This window comes from Periophthalmus magnuspinnatus, chromosome 17 (assembly GCF_009829125.3).
Source record: "Periophthalmus magnuspinnatus isolate fPerMag1 chromosome 17, fPerMag1.2.pri, whole genome shotgun sequence".
Taxonomy (NCBI): domain Eukaryota; kingdom Metazoa; phylum Chordata; class Actinopteri; order Gobiiformes; family Gobiidae; genus Periophthalmus; species Periophthalmus magnuspinnatus.
In genome coordinates this window covers 6,905,079-6,922,340 of record NC_047142.1, presented here as the reverse complement: position 1 = coordinate 6,922,340, position 17,262 = coordinate 6,905,079, and the positions used below count along the sequence as shown (strand labels likewise).

At 41.1% G+C, this 17,262-nt stretch overlaps 4 protein-coding genes across 6 annotated transcripts; 3 read left to right on the top strand and 1 right to left on the bottom strand.

The window, feature by feature from the left end:
• The first annotated feature begins 74 nt into the window (after positions 1 to 74).
• On the top strand, positions 75 to 3,777 carry stap2a (signal transducing adaptor family member 2a). Its single transcript, XM_033982829.2, has 11 exons — positions 75 to 341; positions 912 to 983; positions 1,068 to 1,187; positions 1,261 to 1,317; positions 1,396 to 1,547; positions 1,619 to 1,750; positions 1,879 to 1,948; positions 2,029 to 2,131; positions 2,212 to 2,307; positions 2,376 to 2,504; positions 2,582 to 3,777. The coding sequence occupies exons 1-11, from the start codon at positions 234 to 236 to the stop codon at positions 2,635 to 2,637; spliced, it is 1,095 nt and encodes a 364-aa protein (XP_033838720.1). The 5' UTR covers positions 75 to 233; the 3' UTR covers positions 2,638 to 3,777.
• A 5-nt stretch (positions 3,778 to 3,782) lies between these two features.
• On the top strand, positions 3,783 to 10,039 carry sema4e (semaphorin 4e). The gene is made up of 15 exons (XM_033982092.2): positions 3,783 to 4,196; positions 5,148 to 5,438; positions 5,557 to 5,702; positions 5,844 to 5,906; positions 5,987 to 6,085; positions 6,205 to 6,304; positions 6,400 to 6,510; positions 6,619 to 6,770; positions 6,933 to 7,111; positions 7,191 to 7,347; positions 7,451 to 7,673; positions 7,777 to 7,892; positions 7,980 to 8,137; positions 8,225 to 8,277; positions 9,285 to 10,039. Exons 2-15 carry the CDS (start codon positions 5,330 to 5,332, stop codon positions 9,866 to 9,868), a joined length of 2,250 nt encoding a protein of 749 aa, XP_033837983.1. The 5' UTR covers positions 3,783 to 4,196; positions 5,148 to 5,329; the 3' UTR covers positions 9,869 to 10,039.
• Positions 10,040 to 10,182: 143 nt separating this feature from the next.
• cactin lies at positions 10,183 to 13,539 on the bottom strand. The gene is made up of 10 exons (XM_033982091.2): positions 13,193 to 13,539; positions 12,545 to 13,055; positions 12,375 to 12,470; positions 12,134 to 12,279; positions 11,896 to 12,058; positions 11,681 to 11,795; positions 11,387 to 11,579; positions 11,181 to 11,303; positions 10,798 to 11,114; positions 10,183 to 10,726 (listed from the first exon to the last, which is right to left on the bottom strand). Exons 1-10 carry the CDS (start codon positions 13,474 to 13,476, stop codon positions 10,236 to 10,238), a joined length of 2,439 nt encoding a protein of 812 aa, XP_033837982.1. The 5' UTR covers positions 13,477 to 13,539; the 3' UTR covers positions 10,183 to 10,235.
• A 475-nt stretch (positions 13,540 to 14,014) lies between these two features.
• LOC117384941 (ubiquitin-conjugating enzyme E2 R1) lies at positions 14,015 to 17,249 on the top strand. Of its 3 annotated transcripts, none has more exons than XM_055228758.1 (6): positions 14,023 to 14,296; positions 14,478 to 14,758; positions 14,932 to 15,018; positions 15,098 to 15,195; positions 15,570 to 15,704; positions 15,791 to 17,249. In XM_055228758.1, exons 2-6 carry the CDS (start codon positions 14,573 to 14,575, stop codon positions 15,996 to 15,998), a joined length of 714 nt encoding a protein of 237 aa, XP_055084733.1. In that variant the 5' UTR covers positions 14,023 to 14,296; positions 14,478 to 14,572; the 3' UTR covers positions 15,999 to 17,249. The 3 variants fall into 3 exon arrangements, with proteins under 3 accessions (XP_033838017.1, XP_055084733.1, XP_055084734.1); XM_055228759.1 differs by having other exon boundaries at positions 14,023 to 14,339; XM_033982126.2 differs by having other exon boundaries at positions 14,015 to 14,758.
• Positions 17,250 to 17,262: the final 13 nt, after the last annotated feature.

The following is a 17,262-nucleotide window of genomic DNA, read 5'->3' as shown; positions in this document are numbered from 1 at the left end:
CCACATTTCAGTTCAGTTATGTTCAGAGATTTGCCTGATTTATGTGAATGAGTTAAATGAATTTCCTCTCTACAGCTATAAACGTGAATGAGCCCCTCGGATATAGACTACACCAGCCAGCTGTATTATAGCCAGAATTATAACCACAGCTCTATCTCATCGGGGAAGGCGTGTCACTCCCCGAATTACTCAGCGCCCCTTTGTCCTCGGTGGATGCCCAGCCCGCGACACTCATGGCGGCAGCACCCGTCAAGAATCGCTCCGGGCCAGGGGGACCCCGGGCTCAGCTCCCGCCCTGTTATTATGAAGGCTACCTAGAGAAGCGTGGACCGAAAGAGAAGGTATGTCGGGACGGTGAGCGTGGGGCGAGTGTTCTGTTGCAGTGCGCGCTGTAGACTGGTGGTCGGTGCAGGTTCATGGTACCGGCTGATCCCCCATTCCCAATGAGCTGTCAACTTCCTCATTGTGTGAGAATGGGCGAGGCGTCTGTTCACTGCCTCTGCACTGGATTTTTACATCCACATTATCGCTTTTTCAGAGTAATTATCATGCCTCTCATTTTACGCACGAATTGCATCGATGATGGCATCCACCACTGTCCAACTTGTCATTGTTGATTATATCAAACAACAACCAAATTTCATGTTTTTATAGACTATTATGTGTAATTCATTGAATTGTTTGTCAAACAACTTGTATTTTCGCCTAGGGGAATTTCACAAAAGATATTTTGTAATTGGAGCTTTGCTCGGGTGCTGGATGCAATTGCAGATTGGCGGAAAATATTGCCTGGTTATCTCATGGGACCGACAATTAGACCCATAAAAAAGATACTCTACATTTCACAAATCTTAACAATGATACGGCTGTATCCACATCGACTTATGTATTTTTCTGGTAATGTGTTATAGGCATCCAAGCGTCTGTGGACCTGTCTGTGTGGAAACACTCTGTATTTCTTCAATAATGCCAAGGACACTCATGTAAGTTTCCAGTAAATCACATGGTTACCTTACCTTTTGCTCCATAGATTGCTGCTTCTCTGTAAATGCTCTTGTATGCTGCAGTATGTTGAGAAGCTGGACCTTGGTGGATTTGTGTCTCTGAAGGATGACTGCGGTCGTGACAGAAATCTGGAGGCAGCTCGTCTCATCCTGAGGATGAAGGATGGGGAGACCAAACTTACTGTAATTAATATGCCAAAACCACTAGACCTTCATTCATTTATGTGTAGGCTTCTTGGTAACATGTGTTTTCTAGGCCCCTAATTTGGAATCTAGAGAGCTATGGAAAGGATTCCTCTACTCTGTTATAGATGTAGGTTTATTGCTTATTCTTTTTTGTTTTTTGTAAATTGTTCACCCTCAGACCATGTTTTCTCTTATTCTTATTTAGTTGAATGTACCATCTTGTCTAACATTGCTACCTGGTCAGTTGCAAATGCTTAAAGAAGTTGTGGAGAAAGAAAGATCCAGACGTAGAACTCGTACTCCAACGCGAGCTCCTCCATCACCGCTCTCAGTGCCTTTAGTTGGGGAGATCCCAGCGTAAGTTACATTACTTTTTAAGGCCCATAATAACTAAGGACAAAAGCTATACTCTTGTTTGTGCCACGCAGGTGCTTTCGACCAGTTTCTCGAACAGAGGCAGAAGTGCTTTTGGAAAGACACCCTGATTGTGGTAACATGTTACTGCGTCCAGGCAGAGATGGATGCTCACTGGCTGTCACGACACGCCAAGACCTTAATGGGTAATTCTCAACCAACCACTTAAAAATTTATATTGAGTTAATGCACTGCATTTAAATTTGTTTTTTTACATTCATTGTGAAATTAAGGTTAGATTGTTGGGCAAATCTGAATACTTTCTGTACTTTAGGTCAGTCTTCAGACATTATCGAGTGACTCAGAGGGATCAAGGTGGATATGTCATTGATGTGGAAAATCCAGTAAGTCTTAACATTATGATTGTTCATCATGTTAAAATAATGGACAGTGATTGCAGAAGATTTTTTTTGCTTTCAATTAGATTCCATGTGCTACTCTACATGAAGTCATTGATGCACTGGTTGAAAAAACTGCTGGAACACTGCAACCTTTCTTACTTGAAGAGCCTTATGAAGAAAATATCAGTGAGTAGCTATGCACGTGTTTTTCGCACCTTATTACTCTTTTTTTTTTTTTTTTTTCCTAAAGCTGTTTGTCTCATCAGCATATGTTACGGCCAATGATGAGAATGGAGAGCACATGCTGCACACAGCTCCTACGAGTCCTCTGCCAAGAGCTCCTGCTCTGCCTCCAAAACAAGGTACTCACGGTAAGCCTAATATAAAACAGCCAACTGCACTGCTGAGAACCGCCTCTGTTCTTGTGTAGATCGCTGGTGTACGAGCCCCCTGTCCCGATCACCTGCTCCAGACCGGCGGATTCTGACATCGCCTGTGCCATCTTCTCCCACCAACCCAATGAGACGACTCGTCCTCTCTCCGTCTCCTCTCACCCAGTGTAAGTAATGGCTCACGCTTGGGCTTTATTTGTTAAGAGATGCAGATCATTTGTATTTGTTTTTTTCTCCTTAACAGCTCTCAACGAGGAGCTGAAAATAAAGCTGGAGAAAAGACGCGCCAGTCAAGACTGATATACTTCAGTGTCAGTTTAAGTACTGCATTAATGACTCTTGGACATCAAGATTGTTCAGATCAGTGTTGAATCTGTTTTCATGCGGATTGCTCTGAATGTGATTTTTTTCATTCATGTTGCACTTATATTATGAACTCAAGTGAAATGGTCAACATTTTGGTTTGTCTGCAAGCAAGAAGTGCTACTCTTGAAAAATCTTTGCAACAACCTTTTAGAAAACATATCAGAGTCCAAGAAACTGACGAATAGACCCATGGACCCCTGACTGAGCCTTTTTTTGTCCAGATGCATTCATTCAAGACTGTGAGCCGAATTTACGGATTTATCTTGTAGCTTACATGACAAACATTTTATATTCCAACCAGTAACTTGCAGAGTTTGTCTGCTCAGATTTATTGCATTATTGTTTGTGACTGATAATGTTACCACTGCACTCAAAGTGGTAACTTTAAAGACTTGTTTACAGCGTCATGCTACTGTAGGTGCTTCTTTGTTGGGATTCTCTTTCCTATATTACCACTTCATGCTGCTTTGTTGACCAGTCCTCCCAACCAGTCTTTATAGGAGTCATTGTACTGAATGTGATGGCGCCCTCCAGTGGGTTACTGTTGTAAAATCTGATTCATAGAGGGACGATGGAAGTTGTATCATTATTGGCACACACGGTGCACACAAAAAAGAACAAAGCAGCCTACTTTTTCATTTTTACACGGATTTCCATTATACCATTGCAGAATTAATATGGTAATCTTTCCTATATCAAAGAGCAGCTTTTGTTTACTCTAGCCTTGTAGGCAAACAATCTGTTCATAGGTTTCTTCATCATGGTCAACTTGAGTTATAAGTGATAGATACAGTGATCACGTATCTTTGTATTTTTATCACAAACTATTATATGGTACATGACATATGGTTAAATCACCATATAGAGACTGGAGGGATGTGTAAAGAATGGGCATTGTAGCATGGACCTATTCGACTGGCCTCACTTATTGCAATGTTTTGGCAATGGCCATACAATGATTTTTGATTAGACTCTTATGTATTATGCATTTTTTGGTATTTATTTATTTATTATTTTAATATTTTTATGTGTCCTTGCCTTCTACTTTAAATAAATTAGGCAACAAATTCCCACAATACACCGCTCACTTGTTTCAACTTGAGTGAAGCATTTCCACACACATCTCCTTCACACTCACATGTATCTACAGTGTATTTGTTCTGACCAAAGTGAATGAGCCTGGGTCAGGTGGTGAACTGGCAGAACACACTCACTTCACTGGGAAAGCGGAGGTGACGGAGGATTAGCCCCGTGAGGAGGTGACGGAGGAGGTGACGGAGGAGGTGACGGAGGATCAGCCCCGTGAGGAGGTGACGGAGGATCAGCCCCGTGAGCCTCTCTGCACCGCGGGCTGTTTGGAGCGCTCCTCTGCATAAGTGTCTGCAGATCACACGATGAGAGGCGTGCTACTAGAGTAAAGGAAGTGTTCTACTACTAGAGTAAAGGAAGTGTGAACCTGTTCTATTTCCTCAACTTTAAAATAACAGGAGAATGTAAGTAACGTTGTGCCCTTTGTGGTGCGTGATTTACATTAATGCGCTTCGTTTAAACATAAAGGACGCTCACTTGTGTTTCCGGACTCGCGCGGTGTTTTTTGATCATTTTGACACAGCTTTAACATATCTGACAGGTGCTTGTGACATTTTAAAGCGTGAGTAGTTCTGGGTGTGTCTGTGCTCAGGTATTGTTTAACTAGCTGTTAAATAAGTGCGTTGTTTTAACCTTGTGGCTAATAATGAAGTGCGCTAGCATGTGCGCGCTTTTCACTGTTGTTTACAATAGGCTCAAAACGGCAGACACCAGAAGCTTTAACAATTGAGTTAGTTTCCACAATTTTAAATATTTGTGCATTTAAAGTTGTCTTTGTGCTCTTGGAGGGCTTTTTCTTGCCAGGAGCCTTTTGTGAGCGCAGTGCATGTGTCAAATACTGGAGTCCTTTGGCCCCAGGCGATATGTGAAACATCTTATAAGGACTGCATTCTTTGACAAGCCACAGCAGCTCATCACCAGCACAAAGCACAACTCACACATTTGCCAACTCGTAGTAGAAGGATCACTTTGAAGGATAGAGTAAAGCCAAGCCCTGGCACTGTGTTGGTGCAATCAGTGACCTAACATTTTGTATGCTGATAGTAGGCTATGTTGTGTTAGTCTGGAGGTAAAGGTTGTTTCATTGGCTTCCTGTATAAAGCATTCATTGTGCGCCTGTGTTTGGTGCTGGAGAAGAGTTAAAGTTGACGTCCTTGCGCCCTGCTGAATGCCTTTCATGGCCCTGCATTAACATCACTATGGCACTGACAGAAATATTGCTGTCTTTGTGTCTTTTACTTTGTTCTTTACCTTGTAATTGTGCCAGCATTTTTCTTTTTCTGCTGGTTGTTAGATGCACAGTATGTTCATATTTCAAAGTTTTATGTAATATTTCACAGCTTTGTCCATTTCAGGTTGTCTCTTCCTTGTTTTTTGGGTCTAAGTCATCCATCTCACCATGGGCAGCCTGCTGAGCGGGGCCAGTAAAGGGGCCAGTGGCATTCAGTCGGCACAGACCTCATCACGTCACATGTGCCACTCGATGCTTGATGAGAAACAATAAAGCTAAAATTCCCGCTGCCCCAACAAAGGAACCATGCATCCGCTGCTGTCCCTGTGTGTTGTCTGGCTGCTGTCCATGGCCTTGGCACTAGAAGAAGACTCCCCAGTGGACTCTTTTCCCCGTAGAACTGTCCCCTATCACCGTAAGTGGTTTCCTTTTCATGTGAAATCATCTATTTTGTTCCAGCAGCTAACTTTGTTTATTGGTTATGATACAAACTGATGAAGGCTGTTTGTAAATCAGTCATGTTTTGCCTTCAGGGGACACTATTGGCTTGTTTCATGAGGAAGGTGTCTTCAACTATTCCACTATGCTGTTAAGAGAAGACTTGGGCCTGTTGGTCATTGGAGCCCGGGAGGCAGTTTATGCTGTAGATCTCCATGATGTCTCTAAAAAGTTGGCTTCAGTAGGAAAACATTTTGTTAATACCAAAAATTGTCAATGACAAAAATAACGGTTCTAGGAGCATAACAATTCTCAATGGCAACACGGAAATTGCAACAGTTGTCCTTGATTGAGACTAACCACTGTTTAAATGTACACTTAGGTGAAATGGGAAGTGACACAAAAACAAAGACAGGATTGTGGAAACAAAGGGAAAAACCCAGAGGTATGACATTGTTCTATTTTGCTCTTATTTTGGCACATGGAGGTTTTTTGTTTTTTTTATCAGAGATGTTTGTGCCACAGACTGAGTGCAAGAACTACATTAGAATCCTCCATGAAATGGAAGACAACAGAATGTATGTGTGTGGCACTAATGCATTTGACCCAGAGTGTGACTACATGGTGAGTTATATTTAAAACAGCATATTTTATACTTATTTGATTTATTTTATTTAATTTTTTATAAATTAAACATCAAATAAAATGTGACATAAAAACAAAATGTGGCTTGTGTTTACCAGTCCTATACAGATGGGCAGTTGACTCTTGAAAAGAAGACTGAAGATGGAAAAGGCAAATGTCCATTTGATCCATATCAAAAATATGCTTCTCTTATGGTTGGTATGTGGCATTCATAACTTGTTACAGTAAGCATAAATATTTGAATGAATCTAGTATTTTGTGGATTTTCATAACACTGCTCCCATGTTTTATAGATGATGACTTGTACTCTGCCACTTCTATGAACTTCCTCGGCTCAGAGCCTGTCCTTATACGGAGTCCTGAAGTTATAATTCGAACTGAGTTCAAAACCTCATGGCTCAATGGTAATTTCTTACCATTCTTACCCTCTGAAGAGTTTATTTGTATGAGGATTTTTTTTTAAATGACACTGAACTCAACAGTTATGTTACACATTTTACTATCTATGACAGAGCCCCACTTTGTGTCATTTGCCCATATGCCTGAGAGTGTTAACAGTATTACTGGAGATGATGACAAGGTCTACCTTTTCTTCAGTGAGACAGCAGTAGAGTGTGACTGCTATAATAAGCTGGTAGTGTCTCGTGTGGCCCGTGTGTGCAAGGTAAAAGTATCTTCTCTTTTGACAATTCTTTCATAAATCAAAACAGATGTGGTCAGTGGCAAGTGTGCAACAATGGCACTTGTGCAACAATGCCATCTGCAACAATGGCACCTGTCCACCATGTGACCTGTCACTTGTGCTTGGCTGTGTTCCCTCACACAGGGTGATGTAGGAGGGGAGAGGACCCTGCAGAAAAAGTGGACTTCTTTCTTGAAGGCTAGACTAGAGTGTCCCGTTCTGGAGTCTCAGCTCCCTTACATTATCCAGGATGCTTACAGCTGGTGTGACCCAGAACAGCCCTGGACTAGCTGTTTGTTCTACACCATCTTTGCCCCGCAGTCGTATGTTGCAATCCTTTGTGGTTGGTACATTTTGGTGCTATATGCTTCACTTCTGTAATCCTGTAATTCTGTGTTGTAGAGACACGTCAGATTTGTCAGCTGTGTGTGTGTACAAAGTGTCGGACATCAGCAAAGTGTTTTCAGAGGGCAAGTACAAGACCCCTGTCACTGTAGAGACGTCTTTTGTTAAATGGGTGATGTACAGTGGAGAGGTCCCGTCTCCCCGACCTGGAGCAGTGAGTTTTGCCCAGCACTTGCAAAAAAAACTCCTCAAAAGAATGTTTAAAGCAGGCAGTTGTCTTTTTGTTCTCTGATCCTATTGTCTCTGTTCTTTGCCAGTGTATTGATGATGCAGCTCGTAAAGCGGGCATAAATCAGACTTTAGACCTCCCAGATCAGACACTTCAGTTTGTCAAAAATAGGCCTCTCATGGACCAGGTTATTCAGCCAGTTGGAGGAAAACCCAGTTTGGTGCGAAAGGGGGCCATGTTCACACGAATCATTGTAAACCAAGTGCGGGCTGAGGACAACAAAACATACAACGTCATGTTTATAGGCACAGGTTTGTCTAAGACAGAAAAGAACTTATTATCTGACTATTTCTTCAACACATTTTGGTCAATATGTAGCAATACATTACAGTATATTTTATGCAATAAATGCAGAAAATGGCACCATAGTGAAAGCTGTGAACTACAATGGAGAAATGTTCATCATTGAGGAAGTACATGTCTTTAAGTCACCAGAACCCATTAAGATCCTTCGTTTTTCCAGTGTCACCGTAAGTCTTCTGACATGCTTGTCATTAATTTGTTCTTTTACAATGAATGAATGAATCTATCAAACATTATATGGTTTATATGTACAGAATCAGCTCTATGCTGGCTCAGACTCTGGAGTAGTGCAGATACCTCTGGCCACCTGTGAGAGGTCTTCCACCTGTATGGACTGTGTTCTTAACAGAGACCCATATTGTGGTTGGGAGAAAGAGACAGGGAAATGTGTGGCTTGTTCAAAATCACAGAAGTAAGTGGCTGTGTTCTCATACAATCTGACTGAGAGAGTAAATATATACCACATTTATTTACATTTGCTTAAACTTTTTTTTCTTAGTAAAGTCATTCAAAGTGTGCAAGATGGCGATGCATCTCTTTGCCCAAAACCAGGTGAGTACAGTGACGGAAACAAGGATAATATTTCGGTATAATCACAATGCATGCACATTTTATACTGCTGTTAAAGAGGTAACAAAAGTACAAGTAGCAGTGTCAAAGTGTCAAAAGTGTCCAAATAGAACACATTAGCTCCACTGTTGTATCAAGCAACAAGTGTTTCCAGGGAGCTGGAGGGAACTGTTTCACAAATGGCATTCCATGTTTGGGTCTTATGCCCATTTTTGTACAATTCCCTTGCCATCAGTCCCCAAAGAGGTTTTAGGTAGCGGCCTTGTCCAGGAAAAAGCGATGCTGTTATTCTGTTGAAGAGTGTGGCAACTTCCAATCATGGAGGTTTATCAGCAGCATGGGCTAGTTGGGGGAGGCTCAGCAATTGTCATATTGTCTGATAAGTCAGAACATTTTCTATCACAAAGCATTGCTTGCATGAGCACGTCACAAAAGTAAAGATAGATCTTATCAGAAATTCCAAGGGCTATAGTTTTGATTTTGATCAGTTGTAGAAGTCTATCGTTACATTTAAGAAAGTATATGGCAGCTTCAAATTGATTGTTTACTTAAAATGGGCGAAAGTGGCTCAGTGGTTAGTGTTGGTCCCCCAACCCGAAGGTTGGAGGATCGAGTCCCGCTCGGACCAAGTTCTGTCGTTGTCCTTAGGCAAGACACTTCACCCACATTGCCTAGTGTGAAAGTGGTGTGTGTGCGAATGATAGGTGGTGGTCGGAGGGGCCGATGGCGCAGATTGGCAGCCTCGCTTCCGTCAGTCTGCCCTAGGGCAGCTGTGGCTACAATAGTAGCTTACCATCACCAAGTGTGGAAATGAATGAATAATGACTATAGTGTAGTGCTTTGAGAGGCTTTGAAAAAGCACATTACAAGTGTAAGCCATTAAAATCTCTTGATCCAGCAAAGCAGAATTGAAAAATGTATAATTTTCCTGGATTTTAAGATGTTTATTGATATTTTATTAAGTTAACGCTGGCTCTGGTTACTTTCAGCTCCATCTACACCTGTTAATCAATCGGTTTGGGTTGGTGGAAACCTCAAGCTTCTCTGCACTAATCCATCCAATCGTGCTGCGACCATTTGGGAGCAAGACAGACAAACACTAAGCCCTACACGTCGTCACCATTTTTTAAAAGATGGTTTGCTGATTTTAAACGCCTCAGACTCAGATGCTGGTGTGTACCGTTGTCTCTCTGTTGAACGTTCCAAAACAAATGAGTACACAAGCACTGTAGCTGAGTACCAGGTTACCATAGCCTTGTCTGGAAAGGGTGATGACATTCAGTTTCCTCATGCACAGCGGGATGGCCCTTCTGTTGCAGGTTTACAGGTTGCCATTGTGTTCTTTGCTATTGCTTTTTTTGGCCTACTTTCATGGAATATATACAAAGGACACTTTACTCGGTCATGCATATGCAGAGACAAGAGTGCACAACTGTCTCCTGAGGTCCATGAGGAGATGGCCTTAGACTCCAGTAACAACAAGCAACGGACAGGGGCTGAAAGTAAGCCCCTAGTGTGTGACACAAACAATAGCAGCAGTAATAATAACCACAATAATGGAGAAGCCACATAGTGTTACTTGATATTTTTAAAGTTTCACTTTTAAAGCATCCCTAGTTCTAATAAGTTAAAAATGTTTTTTTTATACAATGAACAAATTTTTATTTTCATCAATGCAACTGCTTTTTTTTATACATTAATGTTGTGTTCATGTGTGTTATTGCATATTTACAGATACTGACTTGGACTGTAAAAAATGAACAGATATTGCCTCTTGCTGTTCATATTTGTAGTTATTTTGGGTTTCAGTATATGTTGATTAAAATTGATTTGGTGAGTACATGAAAAACTTTAATGTTATAACTTTATTTGAACAACAAATGTGTGTGGTATAAAGTCAAAAGTTCTTGATTTTGAGGGTCTGGGATGTTGGTCTTGTCTTATCTTCTGTAGCGATATCTCTTGAAGTGGAACCACAGCTGAAAGATCCCATTGGCAAACTGACAGCGGAAGCCATGTCTATGGGAATATTCCCATTCTCTGTTAACAATCTTGAACGCAATATCCTCGTACGGAGGTCCGGCATGAAACCTCAGAATCCCAAAGTCTTTATTATCTGGGCATGGCTCGAGGAAGTACTGGGGAGTAGAGCGTTTATCGATGAGATCTGGGTAAAAGATATTGAATTTGTAACCCTGGACAATCTTAGGTGGAGGATTGTCAAAGTCATAATGTGTCTGGTTGTATTTGTTCCACTCAAAGCCTGTGTGTACTCTGTTAAAGAAGCGCGGTTTTCTGGGGCGGTATTTATCTGCCCACAGGTACATTTTTCCTGTGACTGGAAATTCCACACTGAACTGGGCCTCATCGTTTCCCATTCCCTCTCTGGCGCGCCGTACAAAAGCGTCTTCTGCACTTTCACTGGCATCACCTGGAAATGGACATTACATTAATGTTTTCAATTATACAGTGGTTGCTCAATGTTTGTGTGAGACCTCTTACCTGTCACCTGTAACTGTCGCCGTGCCAACTGCAGCCTGTGGAGGTCCTCTTCTGGGGTGGTGGTGTGAGAGTCAAGGGGCAGCTCTGAAGAGGTGAGTAGTGGAGGACTATAACGACCAGAGTCATATTCTGCTTGACTCTGTTGAATCAGGTCCTCCTCAGTCAAAACTGCTTCTGCCTCCTCTTTATTCTCCCCTTCTTGATTGTTGTCATCTCCTCCCTCATGCTGATTTTCTGCAGTAGATGTGGATGGGCCCTCTTCTTCTACCTGATGTGGTTCATTGACAGTGGTTGGGTTTTCCTCAGTCACTCTCTGCCTGATATAAAAACATTTAGTACAAAAGTGATTTTACTCTTGGCATAATCATTTCTAAAGTACATACTCATGCTCTGTATCCACAGGCTCATCTTTGATAATGGGAAACAATGGTTCACTTTCAACACCCTGCTCCTGCTTCAGCTTGAACAGCTTCTGACGCAGCACATCTTGGTGGCGCTCTCTAAGCCTTAGATAAAAGGAATTTTACAAATCCATTCACACTTTAATTAAGGTAAATGTTGATGCATGATTTAGTGTTTGTATTTATACCTGGCTCTTGCCATGTAGACTCTGACTTGTTGCAGCAAGCTTTCCCAGTAACCAATATCAAGATTGGAACCCCCAGATCGAATTTTCGATTCTATGTTCAGGTGCAGAGCCTGCAACTGGCTGTAAGTTTTTCCCTTGAATACAGTTTGGACATCTGTACTCACTGCTGTGTTGATGCCCTCACGACGATCGCCTGTATCATATTTTCAAATTTCAGTTCTATGTATAACTTAAAATTATGCTATTCTATGTATAACTTAAAATTATGCTATTCAATATTTTAATATACAGTACCTGGTCCCTTTCCAGAGGCTTCAAGTTTTCTCAGCTTGCAAATCTCATCCTCTGTGATGGTCGTCATGTCTCGCCAGAAATCTACATTTTTTCCTTGTTCCAACTCCATATAAACCTGTGTAAAAAGCAACAAAATTATTTATTCTGCTGACACTTTGTGCCAGCTAATACTTTTTTGAAGTTATATGTATCTAAATGTTTTGAGGAACACATGCCTTGATGTCTTCCAGCAGGTCGTCCATGTCAGTTACAGTCAGGCCATTAAGAAAAGTATATGGCTCATGCATTTCCACAGCAAGATCATCATCTTCTGCACTAATGTACTTTGCCAAAAGGTCAATGGGTTTAGCGCGACCATCACGAATGCGAATCTTTGACCTAAACATTTGTTTAAAATAAGTAAAAAAAACCTCACACATTTGTGCCATTATAACATTTTTAAGAGCCTTGTACCGTAATTTTGCCTGTTGTAAATGGAAATTGTCCTCTTGCTCTGCCCATGTTTTGAAATGCTCTGCCTCCTTCTCTCTCTGCAGCATTTCCAACTCAGTTTCCCTCATGGCCTTTTCTCGTTCCCTCTCTAGTCGCAGCTGTTTCACCTGTAAAAATGAAAGGGTAAATCTCAGAAAAATATTTACTGCACACGTATTGCTTTAGTTTTAACTCCATAGTAGTAATTTGTATTCAATCAGACCTTCTGAAGTTCTCTGCGGTTCTCTTCTTGAATTAATTTATTTCTCTCTTTAAGTTCTTTTTCTCCTAGGTGGCCGATACCTTTCTTGTCCAATGCCTGAGAAAACATACCAGTTTCACTTAATCATTCTTACATACAAGAAAGGGCTTTCTGTCAATCTTAAACCTTGCCTTTTGCCATTTAAATGTGCCCAATAAGTTGTTATCGCCGAAGGGATTGTCAGCATTGGTGTATCCCATGTACTCCTCACTCCAGCCCATCTTTTCCCTTCTTTTTTTCTCCTTGGTTTCCTTCTTGGCTAACCTCCTGGCTCGCTTTTCTTCAGGCGTTTCAAGGGCCTTCATCATTTCTTTTTGTTTTTTCTTTGCCTCTTTCTCTTTGCCCGAACAGCTGGGCCTGGTGCCTGAGCTGTCAGAGGACTCTGAACTTGAGCGTTGTCTCCTCCTGTCCTTCTCTCTCCCCCGTCGTTCCCTTTCTTCACTCACTCTCCTCCGCTCCCTGCTACTTTTTCTTTCTCGGTCTCTCCTTTCCCTGTGTCTGTCAGAAGTCGATTCTCTTCGTTTTTCTCGGGAGCTACTACCATCAGATGAGCCTGAGCGGGACCGCCTCCTTCTGTGTGAGGTTGTCTTCTTCTTTACATCGGTTTCTGTCCTTCTTCCTCTCGAATCATCAGAGTCGGTACTGGAAAGAAAATACGTGAAGTTAAACAACTTTGCATCCGCTCAAAGGTAACGTTTGGCCCACGAAGAGCCAGTTTGTGTGCCCTATGTCTTGAAAAGAATGGACAGAAAAGTATAATTTTGAACCTGAAAAAATACCTTGTAGTTCGATCCCGGGGCTTGCTCCTACGGCCAGTATTTCGTCTTTTTTCATCGCCATCTGAGCCACTTCTGGACCTGCCGCGGTGCTTGTGTTGAGGCCGCCGTCGATCAGGGGAAGCATCGCTCGAGCTGCCACCGCTGCTGTTGGATCTCCCGTGCGGCCGGGAGTGTCGTTTGGGCTCTGCAGAAGATGATCTACTCACTCTGGATCTGTTTCGCGCCTCTCGGCTCCGGTTTCTTGAATTGGAGCGGGACCGACGTCGAGACTTCGAACCCATCATGAACTTTCCGTCAACGCTGGGTCCTTTGAGCTTTGAGCAGTTGTCGCGTAAATAAGAGGCACGCAAAACCAAACGTATGTCCTTGTAAAAACAGCCATAGAAGAAATATTTGTAACTATGTATAATACAGATAAAACAGAATCATAGTACAGCCAGTCCCGAGGGCGTAGTTTCAATGTTTTTGTTTATTGTCAGGCGGAGAAGGGACACCTAAGCTTGAAGGTTTGTCGCACAATGACGTCACATAAATATGTTTAATTAGTACAGCCTACTAAAATCTAGTGTTCACAGATTGTGGTTTTGTCCACTAAGTGATTTGTGTTTAGATGAGTTTTGCATTAAATGTAAATTACGAGGGTTCGGGATTCATCTCCATGATTTGAACATAGCTCATTGTTGTTATTGAAAAACACTTAAGATAACCATTTTTATAAATAATGCTCTTACACGCCCTGCATATTTTATATTAAATATATACCCCACTTAAGCACTCAATTGTGTTTAATTATGTTCTTTGCTTTTGTTTCCTGTATGGACTACAAATCCCATGTGGAGGTGGTACTTGATAGAAGAGACTCCTCTTTCAGCAACATTCTTCTTCCAGACACTTGCCCTGGACGAAAACGTTTCGCCCGTGTTAAGTCGTTTGTTTCGCTTTAGTAACGGATTTTATAGCACTCGCAAAAAGGGTACTGTGAGTTATAACCAACTGCTGCTTGACTGGTTGTTTATTTCGACTAGGCACAGCTGGTCGGCTAACGTGCTAGCAGCTACTTGTAGATTTATCCTACCTACGGCTTATTCGTGGCCGCTTTGCCAGGTGAGCCAACATAAGCTGAAAACGTCACAATGGTCTGATACAGGTCTTTTGTGAATTATATCCAGTATTAATAGGCGGTAGGTCGATATTGGCAAACAACACTGCACGGTGTTTTGAGTGTTCGTTGATTGTGTAAGTTGGCCTGTTTGTATTTGGCATTAAGCATTGTCTCTGTTGACAGGCTACGTAGAGTAGACTCAAAACACAAACACTGTCCCTGTAAACAAACTTCTCAGCTGTTGACTTCGGATAATCTTGAAAAATACCCGATTCAGTATGGCGCAACACGACCCCTCTCATGTAGCCAGCTCACAAAAAGCACTTATGCTGGAAATGAAGAGCCTCCAAGAAGAACCCGTGGAAGGATTCAAAATAACATTGGTGGATGAAGCAGATTTGTATAACTGGGAAGTAGCCATTTTTGGACCCCCTAACACTCATTATGAAGGGGGGTATTTCAAGGTAAGAGATGTTAAAATGTATTAAAGTTCCACTGTTAAACAAGCAACTGTGTAAATAAAAAACCTTAATCCAAAATGATGCTAAAAAAGATTCTATTTGTTACCCGCCTTATGAATGTTCAATTATCCAATTAAGCACAGTAAAGTATACGTGAAACCTGCTTTGTCTCCCAGGCTCGGATCAAGTTCCCAATAGATTACCCATACTCCCCACCTGCGTTCCGTTTCCTCACAAAGATGTGGCACCCAAATATTTATGAGGTGAAGTGTCACATTCACATGTTGATTGCTTTAGGAGTGGGATGGGTAATCTCACTAAAATATAACATCCTTTTGTCAGAATGGAGATGTGTGTATTTCTATATTGCACCCTCCTGTGGATGATCCGCAAAGTGGAGAACTTCCTTCTGAAAGGTGGAATCCAACTCAAAATGTCAGGTATGTCCACATTTATTAATTGCAAAAGAAATAATATAAACAAACATGCATGGTTTAATACTTTCAAAGGGGGGTATTTAGTTTATTAATTTTGAGTCATGACATGATATTTATAAAATGTAAAACAAAAATGTAAACATAATTGGCTACAAATATTTGCTTATTGGTACTGACTAGAGATTGTATAGCATACTAATCACGTAGAAAAAGAGAATTTAGAGTGAAGATGTTTCACCGAAGAAGCCAATTGGGTGGGGAAATGTCTTCACTCTAAAACTTGTCCAGTTGACAATTACATTTTCTTTTGCTATGGAACATACCTGAACAACTAAAGGATGTACACAGATATACTAATCATGCTTATCCTTTTATAGAACCATTTTATTGAGCGTGATCTCACTTCTAAATGAGCCTAACACTTTCTCACCGGCCAATGTGGATGCCTCTGTGATGTACCGCAAATGGAGGGATAGTAAAGGCAAAGATCGTGAATATGTAGAGATCATCAGGTGAATTGTCACATGTTCTACTGCAATTTAACAATTAAATTGATTCTGCAATGGGCCATCATCTTTTCTTTCTCTATTTCTTTCAGGAAACAAGTTTTGGCTACAAAGGCTGAAGCAGAGCGTGATGGTGTCAAGGTACCCACCACTTTGGCGGAATACTGTGTTCGTACACGTGCTCCAGCTCCCGACGAAGGCTCTGACCTCTTTTATGACTATTACTATGACGACGACGATGTGGACGCTGAAGGCGACTGCTGCTATGATGATGATGACTCGGGCAATGAGGAGTCCTGACATGTTTTGCATAATTTCTAGCATTTGCCCAAGAAGCCAGATCTTGTAGGTCCTCAACCAGGATGGTTTGAAGCCTTTTATTTTTAAACAGTTTTTCTCAGCCTCAAGGCAGAGAAAAAAATGGGTGCACCTTTTTAAAATGGTCAGTGTGGCAAGATTTGCACCAGCACAAGTCTTTACCTTGTTCACATGTTCCCACTATCACCTGACACATATAGTAATTTTATTTACAGTACATTTGGGTTAAACCACTGTTAAAAAAGACAACTTTCTGCACTGGTGCAAGCCAACCTTAATCTTCTCTACTTTGCAAACTTTAATTTCCTTCAGTGTATCTGACTGAGGTCATCTCTGAACAACTGAACTACAACTGAGAACAATGTGTTTGTGGAAAGACCACATGGTTAACAATCTGGCTTTCTGACTGTGATGTTGTAACATGAGCTAAGTTTAACCCGACAGTGTTAACAAACTTTTATGTGCATGCTGTATCATCACGGGAGCTGTTTTAATCATTTCACAGATGGACTGTTCACCTGCCCAATTTTAGAAATGACTTAATTATGACTTAACTCTGACAAACTCTTAAACATTTTAACATCCAATTGATTTTTGCTTTGTGTGTCTGTGTGTGTATTTGTGTTATTCTTCTGGTCAATGAGAATGTTCTTTTGAATGCTGAGATGCAGTTTTTTGACTTGGCTTGTGTTAGGATGAGGGATCATGATTTTTTAGGAGCTGAAGGCTACATGTTCATTTGTTTTTTCCTATCAGGTTGACTAAAGACCTGAGGGAGCCAAAGATATACTTTTTCCACTAAAAGAAAATCTATGTATAGTTTATTTACTTATTGCTCTTAATACTTGTAGCAACCTCATGTTTGCTCAAACATCACGCCTGCAATCTGTAAATGCAATTGAAATTGGTAAATCCACAAGTCACAAAATAATAGTGAATAGGAAAACAGTCATCTAACAAGTGCACTGAGTGGACAGTTTTGATTTTTGATCAGAATGTGTCTGAATATTGCTCTGGCAATATGAATTGTTACAGTTTTGACATGAATACAGAAATTCTCAGGATGAAATGCATAAAAGACTTATTTTTCTTTCTTTCCCTTCTGAATGGATTTATAATTTCAACACTCAGATAACAGATACTTGTAGCTGTATCATATTAGTTTGTGTTCTTTACTTTGAGTTGTTACTTTTTTATTCTGTGCTATTTAACAGGTAAATAAAGAGGTATTAAAACGGATGTAGTG

What these genes read in the sequence shown, in the direction of transcription:
- stap2a (XM_033982829.2), top strand. Translation starts at nt 234, where the DNA reads ATGGCGGCAGCACCCGTCAAGAATCGCTCCGGGCCAGGGGGACCCCGG. An exon ending in ATGGGGAGACCAAACTTACT is followed by an intron (nt 1,188 to 1,260) that starts GTAATTAATATG and finishes TGTGTTTTCTAG; the next exon opens with GCCCCTAATTTGGAATCTAG. An exon ending in TCATTGATGTGGAAAATCCA is followed by an intron (nt 1,949 to 2,028) that starts GTAAGTCTTAAC and finishes GCTTTCAATTAG; the next exon opens with ATTCCATGTGCTACTCTACA.
- sema4e (XM_033982092.2), top strand. Translation starts at nt 5,330, where the DNA reads ATGCATCCGCTGCTGTCCCTGTGTGTTGTCTGGCTGCTGTCCATGGCC. An exon ending in ATATGCTTCTCTTATGGTTG is followed by an intron (nt 6,305 to 6,399) that starts GTATGTGGCATT and finishes CATGTTTTATAG; the next exon opens with ATGATGACTTGTACTCTGCC. An exon ending in GCTTGTTCAAAATCACAGAA is followed by an intron (nt 8,138 to 8,224) that starts GTAAGTGGCTGT and finishes TTTTTTTCTTAG; the next exon opens with TAAAGTCATTCAAAGTGTGC.
- cactin (XM_033982091.2), bottom strand. Translation starts at nt 13,476, where the DNA reads ATGATGGGTTCGAAGTCTCGACGTCGGTCCCGCTCCAATTCAAGAAAC. An exon ending in TTACAACAGGCAAAATTACG is followed by an intron (nt 12,059 to 12,133) that starts GTACAAGGCTCT and finishes ACAAATGTTTAG; the next exon opens with GTCAAAGATTCGCATTCGTG. An exon ending in CCTGTGGATACAGAGCATGA is followed by an intron (nt 11,115 to 11,180) that starts GTATGTACTTTA and finishes TTTTTATATCAG; the next exon opens with GCAGAGAGTGACTGAGGAAA.
- LOC117384941 (XM_033982126.2), top strand. Translation starts at nt 14,573, where the DNA reads ATGGCGCAACACGACCCCTCTCATGTAGCCAGCTCACAAAAAGCACTT. An exon ending in AATCCAACTCAAAATGTCAG is followed by an intron (nt 15,196 to 15,569) that starts GTATGTCCACAT and finishes ATCCTTTTATAG; the next exon opens with AACCATTTTATTGAGCGTGA. An exon ending in GAATATGTAGAGATCATCAG is followed by an intron (nt 15,705 to 15,790) that starts GTGAATTGTCAC and finishes TATTTCTTTCAG; the next exon opens with GAAACAAGTTTTGGCTACAA.